Source organism: Oncorhynchus masou, chromosome 16 (genome assembly GCF_036934945.1).
Source record: "Oncorhynchus masou masou isolate Uvic2021 chromosome 16, UVic_Omas_1.1, whole genome shotgun sequence".
In the NCBI taxonomy this organism is placed as follows: Eukaryota; Metazoa; Chordata; class Actinopteri; order Salmoniformes; family Salmonidae; genus Oncorhynchus; species Oncorhynchus masou.
The window spans coordinates 42,226,628-42,240,038 of record NC_088227.1 but is presented as its reverse complement, the minus strand read 5'-3'; the positions used below and the strand labels follow the sequence as shown (position 1 = coordinate 42,240,038).

The 13,411-nt window shown below is 42.0% G+C and overlaps 1 protein-coding gene across 1 annotated transcript; it reads left to right on the top strand.

The window, feature by feature from the left end:
* The first annotated feature begins 2,294 nt into the window (after window positions 1–2,294).
* On the top strand, window positions 2,295–9,524 carry LOC135557324 (visual system homeobox 2-like). The gene is made up of 5 exons (XM_064990506.1): window positions 2,295–2,619; window positions 2,929–3,013; window positions 4,216–4,339; window positions 7,690–7,870; window positions 9,145–9,524. Exons 1-5 carry the CDS (start codon window positions 2,295–2,297, stop codon window positions 9,522–9,524), a joined length of 1,095 nt encoding a protein of 364 aa, XP_064846578.1.
* The last annotated feature ends 3,887 nt before the right edge of the window (window positions 9,525–13,411 follow it).

The window sequence follows — 13,411 nt, the reverse complement described above, 5'->3', positions numbered from 1 at the left end:
TGTGTGTGTGTGTGTGTGTGTGTGTGTGTGTGTGTGTGTGTGTGTGTGTGTGTGTGTGTCCTGAATACTCTCAACAGGCACGTTGTCCTCTTAATCATGTGACCTGTCAGTAAAAAAACTCAACATCAACAGATGCGCAGACTGACGCATTCTGAACACCAAAGACAAAACATTTAGTATGCAAAACGAATTACAATTTGCAAATCGCTCGCCTAGCCACATGATTAGACGTTAATTTAAGGATGAATGTTTATTGCGTGCCTTTTTAACAAAAAAAATGAGTTAGTCTGTAAACTGGCTATAAACTGTTTGAATTTGGGACCCGCCATTTTAGTTCTAGTGGTGTTTTTGGAATTAAGAACTAGAAGTTTTTTTATTCTTTATTTGATAGGCTAAATCAGTGGTTGGCCAATTAATTAATGAATCAAGATTAAAGAATGTGCATTTTAATCATCTTCTTAGTCGGATTAAGGTCAAATAGCCTATATAAAATCCAGTGAAGTTATAAACGAAACACAACAAGACACAAAAAGCACTGCAATTATGACAGACATAACTAAATGTAGCCTTACAATTATTAAATGTTGTATTGCTGAATAATAATAATAATAATAACAATTTTAACATGTTTTTTCCTTGATTGGTTTTTTACTTCCTTACTAGAGAAAATACCAAATATACAATACAATCATAGATTAGTGTATTGGTCATTTTCCAGTTTCAATATTGTGTAACATTGTGTCATATTTTGTTCTATATTACTGACACGGGGACGATATGATTTTAAAAGCCAGTCAGGCAGAGACCAAACCATGTCCAAATTAAACCGTTTTATCCGGTTTTATCCGGCTGGTTGGATACTTTACGACTCGATGGCTGCGAGATTAAAGCCCTGAAATCATCGAGACAGGGATAGACAGATGGAGAGCCCGGGCTACAGTGAAAGTAATACCCCGACCATTGTTTGTATTGATTGATTTATTGATTAAAGGTTTTACTCAATCCGTTGCGGCCATTTATTGTGTGAGTTCAGGGTTCAGTTGAACGGTCATGATTGGACAGCGAGAGTCATTTGTATAGGGAATTGTTTTATAAGTATCTTTGAGATTAAATTACACTGAATATCACTTCATCCCTGAGAGAAACCTGAAACAATTAGATGAAAATGAAGTAGACTATACAGTATAGATGTTTGGATAGCCTTTTATCGCTTGCCTGACAACTCAAACTGAATTATTCCGCTGCTCGGTGCATCGTTCAGTCTGAGACTGCCATCAATGAAGTCCTTTGCAGTGATGTACAAAACAAAGTCATCAGTGATTGGATCATCTCTAACCAATTAAAGTATCAAAGACAATGACTCATTTTCAAACCGCATGTGTTCTGGCACCAATCTGACCATCTAGAATGTATTTCCATTCTATTCCATTCCATTCTCATTGTGGTGAAGTAACTAACATCCGTGGGCGTGGTATAGCGTTTGGCCAGAGCGAGGAGTTTGGGTAGACAGGCAACTATATCGCAGCATTAAAAAAAAAGTTATGGTTTACCTTCTTATTCATTTACGTGGTTCATAATTGGATACTTGATATAGTTTAGAATGAACACATCCCTACAAGCCGTCATCTCATGTAAAAGCATGATTCATTGTTAGTCTACTTTACCAAATGCATACATGCATATACTCCATCATTTCGTTAAACTCAGACAGAAAACATAACAATGTTGAAGGATGTATCGATGTTCAACTCAGTTGAAAAGAAGAAACCACTTAATAACTTAAAATATAGAAGAAGCATCTATGTCAAGAGAAAAGTACATTATTTTGTGAACCACAGTGAAGGCGGCAAAAAAATAAAATAATCCTGCATCCTGATTAATGTCACCAATTCTGGACCGTTTGCAGTAACTTGGTGTTTTTTTTATGGTGGTCTAATAAACCATGTTGTCTGGAAATACCTTGAGTCTAAACAGAACCCAAGTCTTCCAATGTATTTCCATTTTAATCGATCTGCCGTCAAGAAAGAATCGCTCGACCCCTGTGTTCTGTCAGCGTTAAAGTTCTCTCTGTGGTGATTGGCTGAGAGAAACCAGGAACCTGTTGGATTTGAAAAAAAAAATCGGAGCCAATCAGGGAACCAATCAGGGAACACCATAAGAGATAACAGTCTGACGTCATAACGGGAGAAAAATAAGGTGACTGTTCTTTCAGACTTTTTTTGAATAAACTGGAAAAAAAAGTATTCGCTTCTAAACCTAGTGGGATCCGGACTCCAGCAACAACCGTCGAAAAAATGCGTTTGACTACGACGCACAAGTGCACAGGATTCGGAATCCAGGAGATTCTGGGCTTGAATAAGGAGCCGCCCGCGGTTACGCGGCGTCCATTGGAATCTTTGCCGCACAGGGCGCACCTTCTGGCGGCTCGATCGGCTTTGGACTCGGCGGGAGTCGGGGTTGGAATGGGAATTATTGGTCCAGGAGGAGGAATTCATTCGTTTTACAGCCAGCCTGCCTTTCTGGAGGTGTTACAGGAGGCGCAGAGTGTTCACCTTCAGCCGCTCAACGGGGCCAGGGCAATGGGACAGCTTGATGCGCACTACTCCGCAAGCTGCTCTGGTAAATGTGTAAACTATAGGCTAGCGTATAGACCTATACATTCTAAAAGTATATATATTTTAAGTAGAAAATAAGCAATTGATTTGACATATATGTATTTATTTTAATTTTAATGATTATGTTTTTATCTTCAATAAATTGTGAATTGAAAATGTAATTTTTGTCTTAACGATTGCAAATTCTGTTATCCTGTTTTTGAATATATTTCTACACTGTACGATAACAGTTAATAAGTATTACATTGTAATAGTATTGGCAATAAACCTGTGGCTATTTATTTCATGATAAACTATGGCTATTTATTTCCAGATTCAGATGACATATCCTCCAGTGAAAAGACATTTTCCAAATCATCGATAAACCAAAACAAGAATAGAAAGAAGAGACGACACAGGTAAAACTCTAAAGGATAACTATATAACTAATATTTATCGCACTGTCTTTGAATTGGAGTGTATGCCATTAAGGCTTATATAAGTAAACAAAATGCCGTGAGAACTTGTTTGTGAAGCATTTGGAAAGCGACATTTTCTAATTAATATAGTCTACAATATTCCTCCATTTTATAACAAAATGTATTTGAACGAAAACGTCTAAATAAGCAAATAATTATCAAGTATGAATTGAAATAGATTTCTTAAATGATTTGAATTCCTCGAAAATAATGACCAGATGGTATATAGCCTGTATATATATATATATATATTACTAATTAGTCAAGAGGTGGACATTTCCGATACAGTTGTCTATTGCAACAAACAAAACAATGTAGAGTATCCCTTTCTTCTTTGGATAACAGTATTCAACATAGGATCGCCTACAAGGTGTCAATATTTCTGATGCTGTATATTCTACAAGTAGCCTACGTCAAGCAAATAAATCATGCTACAAATAATGATGTGTAAATTATGTCCTGATAATGTCATTTATTTATGAAACTTAATTCAAATTTAATTTCTTTCTTCGAAATCAACATTTTCATTTTGGAATGATTAAATCATTTGTTTTGTGGCCCACTGCCATATGAACCAAACAAGCTAAATGATGACATTTTTACCTTTATTTAACCAGGCAAGTCAGTTAAGAACAAATTCTTATTTTCAATGACCTTCTAGGAGCAGTGGGTTAACTGCCTGTTCAGGGGCAGAACGACAGATTTGTACCTTGTCAACTCGGGGGTTTGAACCTTCCGGTTCCTAGTCCAACACTCTAACCACTAGGCTAACCTGCCGCCCCATATATACATATAATACATATAATACATATAATACATAATAACTGTTATTAGCCTAGCTTTGATTCAGAGTAGAAAGTGTGTGATGCCTTGAGCTTGATGTACACAGCACTTCATGAAATAGACATATTTAAGGACTAATGTGTAAAAAAAAAAAAAAAATCTATACTGTATATATTATTTTTTATGTGAGCCTTTAATTTGTCCAGGATGTCCCACTGAGATCAGAATACCTAATACCTAAGGGAGACCAGTTTTTATGGACTTGACACTTGAAGGCACAATTCAATGCTATGCAAATGTTTGTCACCAAAAATGACTTTGTTTGTGTGTGTGCATCCCCTCTATAATGTTTCTATCAGGACAATATTCACATCAGATCAGCTGGATGAGTTGGAGAAGGCTTTCAACGAGGCCCACTACCCCGATGTTTACGCCAGAGAGATGCTCTCCATGAAGACTGAACTTCCAGAGGACAGGATACAGGTACATAACATACTGGAACCTGTCAGTGTGTGTGTGTGTGTGTGTGTGTCAGTGTGTGGTGTGTGTCAGTGTGTGGTGTGTGTCAGTGTGTGTGTGTGTCAGTGTGTGGTGTGTGTCAGTGTGTGGTGTGTGTGTTGTCAGTGTGTGGTGTGTGTCAGCGTGTTTGTGTGTGTGTGTGTGGTTGTGTGGTGTGTGTCAGTGTGTGGTGTGTGTCAGTGTGTGGTGTGTGTCAGTGTGTCAGTGTGTGGTGTGTGTCAGTGTGTGGTGTGTGTCAGTGTGTTTGTGTTTGTGTGTGTGTCAGTGTGTGGTGTGTGTCTGTGTCAGTGTGTGTCAGTGTGTGTGTGTGTCAGTGTGTTTGTGTTTGTGTCAGTGTGTGTGTGTGGTTGTGTGGTGTGTGTCAGTGCGTGTGTATGTTTGTGTGTGTGTGTGTGCCTGCGTGCATGTATGTGTGTGTGTATGCTCGCTCATGAGTATGTATCCCCCATATACCTGCCGCACACACACACACAAACACATACACACACATCTATCATTATCACCATACCCTCTCTGCTCAGTTAACACCCAATTTCCTCCTCTATCTTGGCACCATTCCCCCCAGGACTCAGCCATCCATCCAGGGGGGGCATAGAGATGCTTACCATTTACACTATACAAGCAGCACTCTCCTAGCCACGCTAGCCTCGCCCTCATGTGGGTGCTAGCAAGAATGCTAGGTAGTGCTACGTATCAACAGTCATTGTCAGCCAATCCAGAAAGGGGTGATCTTCGATTAGTCACTTGCGTCGAGATATCGTGGAGGATTTTAATAATTTTTCATTTGGGGGGGGGGGGGGGGGGTATATTTGTTCTTTTACACACGTGTTTCTTGCATATCCCAACTCCCCCTGAGACACCCGCAGAGAGTGGGGTCACGGTCAGGGTCACCATTGTACAGCACCCCTGGAGCAATTAGCATTAAGTGCCTTCCTCAAGGGCACAGCGACAGATTTTACACCTTGTCGCCTCCGGTATTTGAACCAGTAACCTTTCAACTACTGGCCCAACGCTCCACCCTCGAGGCTACTTGCTGCCCTTATGTTTCACCACGCGAAGCCGCGTCCTAGTGTCAATGCACTGTTAGGCACAAGGCGTGGTTTGAGCCAGAAATGAAATGATAACTACAGTGAAATTAATTAGCTTGGGTCAATGGCAGGGCTCTCCTGGGCTCTAGCTCTCTCATTTCCCTGGTGATATTTGAGCGCCTGTCCTCCATCCATTGATTGTCTCTAAAAAATGTACGTATTTTTGAATCATCCTCCATGCGCCCCTAGGGTCACCCTCCTGTCCTTTACTTTCTCAGCTCAGCTGTTACACACACACACACACACACACACACACACACACACACACACACACACACACACACACACACACACACACACACACACACACACACACACACACACACACACATACACAGTCTTGCACAAGCCTTAATGTAATTCTAACCCTAACCCTAGCTCCTAACCCTAGATCCTAACCCTAACCCTAGCTCCTAACCCTGAATGTAATTCTAACCCTAACCCTAGCTCCTAACCCTTAATGTAATTCTAATCCTAACCCTAGCTCCTAACCATTAATGTAATTCTAACCCTAACCCTAGCTCCTAACCCTTAATGTAATTCTAATCCTAACCCTAGCTCCTAACCCTTAATGTAATTCTAATCCTAACCCTAGCTCCTAACCCTGAATGTAATTCTAATCCTAACCCTAGCTCCTAACCCTGAATGTAATTCTAACCCTAACCCTAGCTCCTAACCCTGAATGTAATTCTAACCATAACCCTAGCTCCTAACCCTAGATCCTAACCCTAACCCTAGCTCCTAACCCTAGATCCTAACCCTAACCCTAGCTCCTAACCCTGAATGTAATTCTAACCCTAACCCTAGCTCCTAACCCTGAATGTAATTCTAATCCTAACCCTAGCTCCTAACCCTGAATGTAATTCTAACCCTAACCCTAATTCTAACCTTAACCCAAAGCCCCCTAGAATAGCATTTGACCTCGTGGGGACTAACAAAATGTCCCCAGTTGGTCAAATTTTTGTTCCTTTATTATTCTTGTGGGAACTAAAAGTAGGGGATAGGGGCCAGACCTATCACCAAGAGATAGAGGCCAGACCTATCTCCATGAGATATCATCAGAACTATCACCAAGAGATAGGGGCCATCATCAGATCTATCTCCATTTTATTTTAACTTAACTAGGCAAGTCAGTTAAGAACAAATTCTTATTTTCAATGATGGCCTAGGAACACTGCCTGTTCAGGGGCAGAACGACAAGGTTTGTCAGCTCGGGGGTTTGAACTTGCAACCTTCCGGTTGCAACGCTCTAACCACTAGGCTACCCTGCTGCCCCTCCACTCTAACCACTAGGCAACCCCGCCGCCCCTCCACTCTAACCACTAGGCTACCTGCAGCCCATGAGATCTCCATGAGATAGGGGTTATCATTCTAGTTTGTTGGTGATGTGGACAGCAAGGAACTTGAAGGTCTCAACCTGCTCCGCTACAGCCCCGTCGATGAGAATGAGGGTGTGCTCTGTCCTCCTTTTAGTGTCGTCCACAATCATCTCCTTAGTCTTGGTTACATTGAGGGATAGGTTGTTATTCTGGCACCACCTGGCCAGGTCTCTGACCTCCTCCTTATAGGCTGTCTCGTCGTTGTCGGTAATCAGACCAACCACTGTTGTGTCGTCTGCAAACTTAATGATGGTGTTGTGGCTGGCCACGCTCTCGTGGGTGAACAGGGAGTACAGAAGAGCACTGAGCACACATCCCCGAGGGTCTCCAGTGTTGAGGATCAGTGTGGCAGATGTGTTGCTAGAGAGCCTCCTCAACAGCTTTTACCCCCAAGCCATAAGGTTGCTGAAAAATGTATAAAATCTCCCCCGGACAATTTAGATTGATACCCCCCCCCCCCTCCCTTTAGTACACTGCTGCTACTTGCTGTTATCTATCTATGCATAGTCACCGAACCCCCACCTACATGTACAGATTACCTCAATTAACCTGTACCCCTGCACACTGACTCGGTACCCCTGTATAAAACCTTGTTATTATTCTTATTATTGTGTTCGTTTTTATTATTACTTTTTATTTTAGTCTATTTGGTAAATATTTTCTTAACTCTTCTTGACCTGTACTGTTGGTTAAGGGCTTGTAAGTAAAGCATTTCACGGTAAAGTCTACACTTGTTGTATTCGGCGCGTGTGACTAATAAAGTTTGCTACGATGTTTCTGCATATGTACCAAGATGTTAAAATAAAACCTAAACTTCCATCCTCTGTCCCTTCCTCTCTCCCTGCAGGTTTGGTTTCAGAACCGCCGTGCCAAGTGGAGGAAGAGGGAGAAGTGTTGGGGTCGCAGCAGTGTGATGGCAGAGTATGGCCTGTATGGGGCCATGGTCCGCCACTCCATCCCTCTGCCCGAGTCCATCCTCAAGTCAGCCAAGGACGGCGTCATGGACTCCTGTGCCCCATGGCTACTTGGTAAGGTACTGCGTTAATGTGGGTTGGTGGGGTGGGGTGGGGTGGGGTGGAGTGTGTGTGTGTGTGTGTGTGTGTGTGTGTGTGTGTGTTTTGTGTGCGTGTGTGTGTATATCCACAGTACGCTGTAGTATAGCTCTCATTGATCTATACTACTCAATTGACAGATAGGACATTTAGATTGATACACCCCCCCCCCCCTTTATTACTGCATTGTCGGAACTAGAAGCACAAGCATTTCGCTACACTCGCATTAACATCTGCTAACCCATGTGTATGTGACAAATAAAATTTGATTTGGATTTGGGACAGGCAGAGATGTTAATTCAATCTGATAAAATAAAGATTATCAAGTTATTGATTAACACCCATCATTGACACTTTTATCAACTCCCGACAAGCCCTGGGATGAAGTGTGACATTGAGATCATGGCCCTGCTCATTAAAAAAAAAAAAAAAAAAACTTGGATGTAGTTTGTGCAGTATGTACGACTGAGAACGTTAAGGTGGACGGCTTGCTTTACCGAACTATCAGGTATCAATGTAAGACCCAGCTGCAGACCGTGTCAAAGTAACACTGTTTACTACAGCAACAGGGGCAAAGGTACAGGACGGCGGGCAGGCTCAGGGTCAGGACAGGCAAGGGTCAAAATTCAGGAGGACGAGAAACAGGGAGACTGGGGAAAAGCAGGTGCCGATACAAAAATCGCTGGTTGACTTGACAAACAAGATGAGCTGGCAACAGACAAACAGAGACCACAGGTGTAAATACACAGGGGATAATATGGGGATATAAATACACAGGGGATAATATAGGGATGGAAATACACAAGGGATAATATAGAGATATAAATACACAGGGGATAATATAGGGATATAAATACACAGGGGATAATATAGGGATGTAAATACACAAGGGATAGTGGGGAAGATGGATGACACCTGGAGGGGGGGGGGTGGAGACAATCACAAAGACAGGTGAAACAGATCAGGGTGTGACACCTAACCACATACCATAGTTCAACGAGCAGTTTAAACCTCTGTGAACTGTTAGTGAAGGTGCCTTTGCCATGTTGCCTCCTCACCATGATGACCATGGTGGAGGTCAGAAACAATAACTGACCAAGACCTACCTGCCAGCTACAGCTCAGTACGAGTTTTAGTTTCCTAGTACTGTAGCGTCACTGTTTTTAGTCATGTGTGTGTGTGTGTGTCCAAGTGGGATGTGTTCTCACTCTGTTATCTACCAAAATACAAACGATTCCTTTTCCTCCCAGGTATGCACAAGAAGTCCATAGATACCCCTGTTCCGACCTCTCCTGTGAAACTGGAAGCTCCCCTCTCCAAACTTCCTTCCAGGGAACGAGAGAGGGAGAGAGTGGCGGAGCGAAAGGTGGAGGAAGAGGAGGAGGAGGAGAGGAGAGAGAATACCAGATCGCCCACATCCAAAGAGGAACTGAGAGAGAATAGCATCGCAGCACTCAGGGCTAAAGCTCTGGAACACAGCGCTAAGATGCTGGGGACACATCCTGATGACGGCCCACTGGGGACAGTTTCAGGGGACGTACCAGAGGGGCAGAGACAGCCGACGGAGACAGAGGACAAACAGACAGAGGGACAGTTGAATCCTGCAGAGAAGATAGAGTCCAGTCACTGATATGAACACATTCTTCTAAAGACTATGCTAGGGCCTGTTGATGCCCTCTCTGTAAAGAAGTTTACATACTCCTGACATCCATACTATTATAAAAAATATAGTATTAGTTACAAAACACATTATTCTTTCTCGCAAAAAATAGTCATAATGTTCCTATGACAACAATACCGGATATCGTCAACCTCCATAATCTTCCTGTCATGAGGATTCATTTTGTCCAAATCAAATTTTTTAATTTTTAATTTAAATTTTTTTACTGATCAACTCAGTAAACTGCTACAACTATACCCTGGTCTATAACTGTCTAGATCAATTTTTTTTTACTGATCAACTCAGTAAACTGCTTACAACTATACCCTGGTCTATAACTGTCTAGATCAATTTTTTTTTACTGATCAACTCAGTAAACTGCTTACAACTATACCCTGGTCTATAACTGTCTACTATGTTGTAATCTGGAAGCTATTTGGCAGCTTGCTATCGTACAACTTTAAGAAGACTTAACTATTTGGTTACATGGATTAGTCTTTGCATATTGTACTGGCCCATATTATTTATTCAAGGTAATAGTCAAACCACACAAGGTGAAAGATACATGTTATGATAAAAATGCTGTGGAATTAATGTGAACATCAAGAGACTCATCTTGAGAGGATGCATGAACATTTTTTACACAAAATAGACTTATCCCCTTGAAACGTACACCTGCTCGTCTAACATCTCATTCCAAAATCATGGGCATTAACATGGAGTTGGTCCCCACTTTGCTGCTACAACAGCCTCCACTATTCTGGGAAGGCTTTCCACTAGATGTTGGAACATTGCTGCTATAACAGCCTCCACTATTCTGGGAAGGCTTTCCACTAGATGTTGGAACATTGCTGCGGGGACTTGCTTCCATTCAGCCACAAGAGCATTAGTGAGGTCGGGTGCTGATGTTGGGCGATAAGGTCTGGATCACAGTTGCCGTTCTCGCTCATCCCGAAGGTGTTCGATGGGGTTGAGGTCAGGGCTCTGTGCAGGTCAATCAAGTTCTTCCACACCGATCTCGACAAACCATTTCTGTATGGACCTCGCTTTGTGCAAGGGGACATTGTCATGCTGAAACAGGAAAGGGCCTTCCCCAAACTGTTGCCACAAAGTTGGAATCACAGAATCGTCTAGAATGTCATTGTATTCTGTAGCGTTAAAATGTCCCTTCACTGGAACTAAGGGGCCTAGACCGAACCATGAAAAACAGCCCCAGACCATTATTCCTCTTCCACTAAACTTTACAGTTGGCACTATGAATTGGGGCAGGTAAGGTTCTCCTGGCATCCGCCAAACCCAGATTTGTCCATCGGACTGCCAGATGGTGAAGGGTGATTCATCACTCCAGAGAACCCGTTTCCACTGCTCCAGCTGACACTTGGCAATGTGTATGGTGATCTTAGGCATGTGTGCGGCTGCTCGGCCATGGAAACCCATTTCATGAAGCTCCCAACGAACAGTTCTTGTGCTGACGTTGCTTCCAGAGTAAGTTTGGAAGTCTGGAAGTCGGTAGGGAGCGTTGCAACCGAGGACAAACATTTTTTATAGACGGTCCCGTTCTGTGAGCTTGTGTGGCCTACCACGTTGTTACTCCTAGATGTTTCCACTTCACAATAACAGCACCTACAGTTGACCGGGGGCAGCTCCAGCACGGCATAAATTTGACGAACTGACTTGTCGGAAAGCTGGCATCCAATGAAAGTGCCACCTTGAAAATCACTGAGCTCTTCAGTACGGAACATTTTACTGCCAGTGTTTGTCTATGGAGATTGCATGGCTGTCTGTTCGATTTTATACACCTGTCAGCAATGGGTGTGGCTGAAATAGCTGAATCCACTAAATTGAAGGGGTGTCCACATACCTTCATATATATGATGTGTGGTGGATTTCATCTTACCTATGATAGAAATATTAGAATTATGACATATAGCTACATCCATGTAGTTGGAAATCAACAAGCTATGTTTGTTTTTTGTCTATGTGTTCTGTATATTTAAATAGTAATACAAATGTTATTGTTATTCAGATGGCGATTACCTGGGTGTTTTTTGTGTGCATCTAAATACATTTAATTAAGAGTAGCCTTTAATTACATAAACCACATGATATATTATGACAGAAATAGGCATAATCGACATATAGACTCATGGTTATAATTTAGGTATACTCGAATTTCACCAAAATATAATAGCCTATACCAGTGGTCACCACCCAGTCGATCGCGATCTACTAGTGGAGCACCAAACATGTCTGTAGAAAAGCCAACGATAAAGTCTTGCGCTCATTGTCTTTGTTCTGTTGCGCTGTTGCCTGTAGACGCACTTGATTCAGAAGTCCCGCGCGCACCGCCTAAGCAAAGTGTTCTAATTTCGAACCATTTTATTTGTCTGAAAATACAAACTCCGCCTACCCTGCAGACCAGGAGATCTGTTGCTAAATCGAGTGTGCCTACTGCGCTGGCCAATCGGATAGATCAAATCACCGTGCCTAAAAGAGCTTCCACGACCCCCTGGCCACAGAACAGTTTGATACGCTACTACCATACGTAAGAATGAATAACTTTTAAACCATGACCACACCGAAAATGTCTAAGAATACAGCAAAGAGCTGCTGTTTTTATGCGGGAGTTCATGTTTAAGTTTTTATTCAGCACTGTCAACAGTGTTTTATTCACCATTATTATAAAACATAAAACGTGCTTCTCTGTACTTCCTGTGGCACTGCATTTGCGATTAATGACTAGCCAACAGCGGAGGCTGGTTGGGGGAGCTATAGGAGGACGGGCTCATTGTAATGACTGGAATGGAATTAATGGAACGGAGTCAAACAAGTGGTTTCTATATGTCTGATATCTTTACACACATTCCATTCCAGCAATTACAATGAGCCTGTCCTCCTATAGCTCACCCCACTAAATCAAATAAAATCACATTTTATTGGTCAGTACACATATTTAGGGGGTGTAGCGAAATTCTTGTGTTCCTAGCTCCAACAGTGCAGTAATATCTAACAATTCACAACAGTACACACACATCTAAAAGTAAAATAAATATATACAAGCAATGTCGGAGTGGCATTGACTAAAATACAGTAGAATAGAATACAGTATATACATATGAGTAAAGCAGTATGTAAACAACACGAGCCTCCTTGCCAGCCAAGGAGCGTTCGTATTATTATTAGCAGCTCGTCAGTGTCTCTTTATAGAGGAATATTTTAACTTTCTCTGGTCGTAGGAACAACATGTATTTGTGCATGAGGGAGACGCAGTGTGACTCGAGTTTTGTCATCGTGTGGAAGAAGGTGTCTCCTCTCTGTCAGTCTCACCGGAGGAAAGGAATGAGAGAGCAGGGACCGTGAGAAAGAACGGTCATTCAACTCGGAATTGCAAGTCGGAAAGTCGGCCATCTTTCTGGAGCTCAGACCTTCCGACCTGAAGATCACTGGCCTCATGATTTGACCTCGTTTTTTTTGTTCAGTTGTCTTGGAAGCACCATGACTAACAGGTGCAGGTACCATCAGTACAGTAAAATAAAAATAAAACAAATGATTTCAATTCATGCTCCTCGGTGCCTTGCAAGTGCTACACCAACTGATCAATGTTGTTATCAAAGTAATAGTTTTGAAATATAATATGGTCTGAGAATAACAATATTGTCAGGCCAAGCACACAGACAATATGCTGTGATAATGTATTAGGCCTACCGCCCAAACCTCATTCCGAAAGAACTGTTTTATAAGCTTAATGTTACAATTTTTTAAAAGTCAGCGGTAGATCTCGTCTTCCTTTTTGACTGTGAAAGTGATCTTGACTCAGAAAAGGTTGGGTATGGGCCTCCCGAGTGGTCAAAGGGATC